At 32.3% G+C, this 3,079-nt stretch overlaps 1 protein-coding gene across 1 annotated transcript; it reads left to right on the forward strand.

Annotated features, from left to right (window-relative positions):
* Nucleotides 1-849: 849 nt before the first annotated feature.
* On the forward strand, nt 850-1,890 carry LOC105121997 (copper transporter 1-like). The gene is made up of 2 exons (XM_011020892.1): nt 850-1,629; nt 1,725-1,890. Exon 1 carries the CDS (start codon nt 1,165-1,167, stop codon nt 1,612-1,614), a length of 450 nt encoding a protein of 149 aa, XP_011019194.1. The 5' UTR covers nt 850-1,164; the 3' UTR covers nt 1,615-1,629; nt 1,725-1,890.
* The last annotated feature ends 1,189 nt before the right edge of the window (nt 1,891-3,079 follow it).

Below are 3,079 nucleotides of genomic sequence, written 5' to 3' on the forward strand. Positions count from 1 at the left end.
TATCATTAGGTCTAATATATAATTTGACACTTTTTTTCTAGCTAAATTAAGTTCTTTAAAAAACACATATTTAGTTTTAATTCAAGTTTTTTTTAGAAACCAATAATATTATTTTTTATATTAAATTTGTTTTTATATATCAATTTTTTAATGTTTTAATTTTATTTTTATATGTTAGTATGGTTTACATATGAAAAATTATACTTGTTATATTAGTTTAGGCCCTTCCTATTAAATTATCCCAACTCCGCCCCTGTGTGTAACATTTAAAAAATCTATCTTTTCCAAATATTTAAATTCTAAAACGGTTAAGGATTTAATGACCATCTTATAAATTAATGACTCATTAAAAATACTTGATTGTTATGCATGCAATTAATTAAAGAGTAATTAAAAGATCGAGCACATAAAGTTTAATATATAATTAGATACAGTTAAAAGGAAATTAAAATAAATCTCGAGATCATTATATTTTTCTTATAACAACTCCTTAATATTAAATTTTGGTTTTCCAAAAAAATATCCGAACAATAATAGCTACCTCTCTCTCATTTGTTTGTGGCATCGATCCGAAAACGAATATCTGAGATGAAAGTTAGGAACCTGCAGGCACGTGGTTTTTCTTGAACTAAAACCAAACAGCTGTGGCACTTGACAGGCGTCTTGCCGCACAAGCCGATTCTTTACGTGGCATCATTCTTTTTGCCTGACCCACCAATTCCTGTACGATCCTAATTTCCTGCTCACTTTCGACCATTGATTGCTTCCAAGCGAGTAATTGCATATTTGTGGGAGCTGAAATATAGATTGAGTATATTTCCTTCCATTTTTTAAGCTAGCCATATCACCAAAAGTGAAAGCATAAAATCCCTGCTATATAACTATGAGCCCTTTTGAAAGATAGAAGAAACTTGTAAAAGTGGTGCCCATTTTAATGTACAAGTAGAAAGCAAGGTATTTCAAGAACCGTAATTTCTGCATTATCTACCTGAAACGTGATCTTACTGTCCTCCTATAAACCAATATAAAAACCCAAGCACAGAGATAGAATCTCATTCCACTCCACTTCTCTCTCTCTCTCACTCTCACTCTCACTCTCACACACACAGAGTCTTGAATAGTTTAGCCAATCCAAAGTATACCAACATCGCAGCCACTAGATAAATGGGAGATAATGAGGTGATGATGCCACACAACGGTACCACCGTATCTTCTTCTCTGACAGAAGCGTGGGACACCACAGGCTTCACGCATCCCCACCGCAAAATGATGATGCACATGACCTTCTTTTGGGGCCATAAAACAGAAGTTCTTTTCAAAGGTTGGCCTGGTTCAAGCACTGGGATGTATGCTGTGGCCTTGACCTTTGTCTTTGCTCTTGCAGTCCTTGTGGAGGGGTTCAGTCTTTTCAGTGTCGTCAAGCCAGGAACTAACAAGGCTGCTGCAGGCTTCTTTCAAACTGGAATGTATGCGGTGCGTTCTGGGCTGTCTTACATGGTAATGCTCGCTGTCATGTCGTTTAACGGAGGTGTCTTTCTTGCGGCAGTGGGTGGCCATGCAGTTGGCTTCGCTCTTTTTGGGAGTCGGGCTCTGAAGAAGTCTGGTGGCTCTTGATATGGGTCTGAAAAAGGTCCGGATCTTCCTCCTTCGAAATGTTGAATTGATCTGCGTGATATTGTGTGATTGGTGAGCATAACGTTTTAGAGCTGACCGTTTATGGTGCCGATTTGTGTGAATAACACGGAAATAATACAAGATAGAGAGCCCGAGTCTCTACTTCATCGTGCGATTTGTGCTTGGCTTTTTAATTATACTTTGCAGAGCATGTTTGATTATAAGTTTAACATTCTCAATTTTATATAGTTTTATATATTTAGTTTAAGAGTCTAATGGCATGGTTTCACTTTTAGTCCAAGAAAAGTGCATATATTTCTTGGAAGATTTAGGTGTAAAGCATGTTGTGGACGTGGCTAAACTGGCCGAGAAACTTGAAGGTAAAGGCGTGAAGAGTAAATTTAAAAAAGCTGTCGAACAATCACTTTAATTTAATAGTTTATTCTTTAATATATTTTTTAAAATAAAATTTTTTAAAACTTAAAATTATACAGATTTATGCTATATTAAATTTAAATACTATCAAATAAATAAAAATAATAAAATTCAAATATGTGAACTCTAATACTAAATTAAAAATTAATATAATTTAATAACTTAATTTAAATTATTAAATATAATTTATATTAATTATTAACAAAAACATCCAAAACATGAAATTAACAATCCTTACCCCCCCCCCCCCCAAAAAAAAAAAAAAAGAGACTTAGCGGGACCTGCACGTTGCTGGCGGTAAAGTTCGAATGAAATAAAATAAAATTTGGCTACTATTATTCGGACTCTTTTGTGTTCTCAAGGGCTCATTAAACTGATAAATTAGTGGGCATTACATAGTGAAAGTGATACCTTAATTTTGTTATTATCACATCTAATTTATAAAAACCATACGTGTGTGTGTGTGTGTATTCTCAAAATTACATCCATTAAAACAATGAGAATCGGTTATTTCAAAGTCTAGGATTGATCGTTGATGCTAATTAAGAACCTGCGGAGAACATGTTCAATTCTTCCATCATTTTTTTTTATTCATTTTACTCGTGTTTTTTATTTTCTAATATTTTTATTTGACAGTATTTTAAAAGATTTAAATCCACTAAAACAAATGATTACCTTAATTTACATACTAGATTCTGATAAGAACTTAACGTGCACAATGTGTGTTTTTTAAAAAGCTGAAAATATATAATAAATATTGTGGTTCTATACTAGGATATTAATTTAAATATTATTTTTGTGAAAGATGATATTATTTAAATGTATATTTTATAAGTGTGATAAGTTTAAAATGTATTATTTTATCAAATCTTTTTTAAACATATTAATGTATCAAAATTTTAATTTTAAGTTTATTATGCTAATTTTTGTTTTTATTTTTAAAAAAGGTGTAAGCTGGTCATACGCGCGTTTTGACCTATAAGCTCTCTTTATCCTTGTCCTGAACTCCTAATCACCTGTTAACACTTAT

This window comes from Populus euphratica, unplaced genomic scaffold, assembly GCF_000495115.2.
Source record: "Populus euphratica unplaced genomic scaffold, PopEup_1.0 scaffold46.1, whole genome shotgun sequence".
Lineage (NCBI taxonomy): Eukaryota > Viridiplantae > Streptophyta > Magnoliopsida > Malpighiales > Salicaceae > Populus > Populus euphratica.

Coding starts and splice junctions, on each gene's coding strand:
- LOC105121997 (XM_011020892.1), top strand. CDS start 1,165: ATGGGAGATAATGAGGTGATGATGCCACACAACGGTACCACCGTATCT.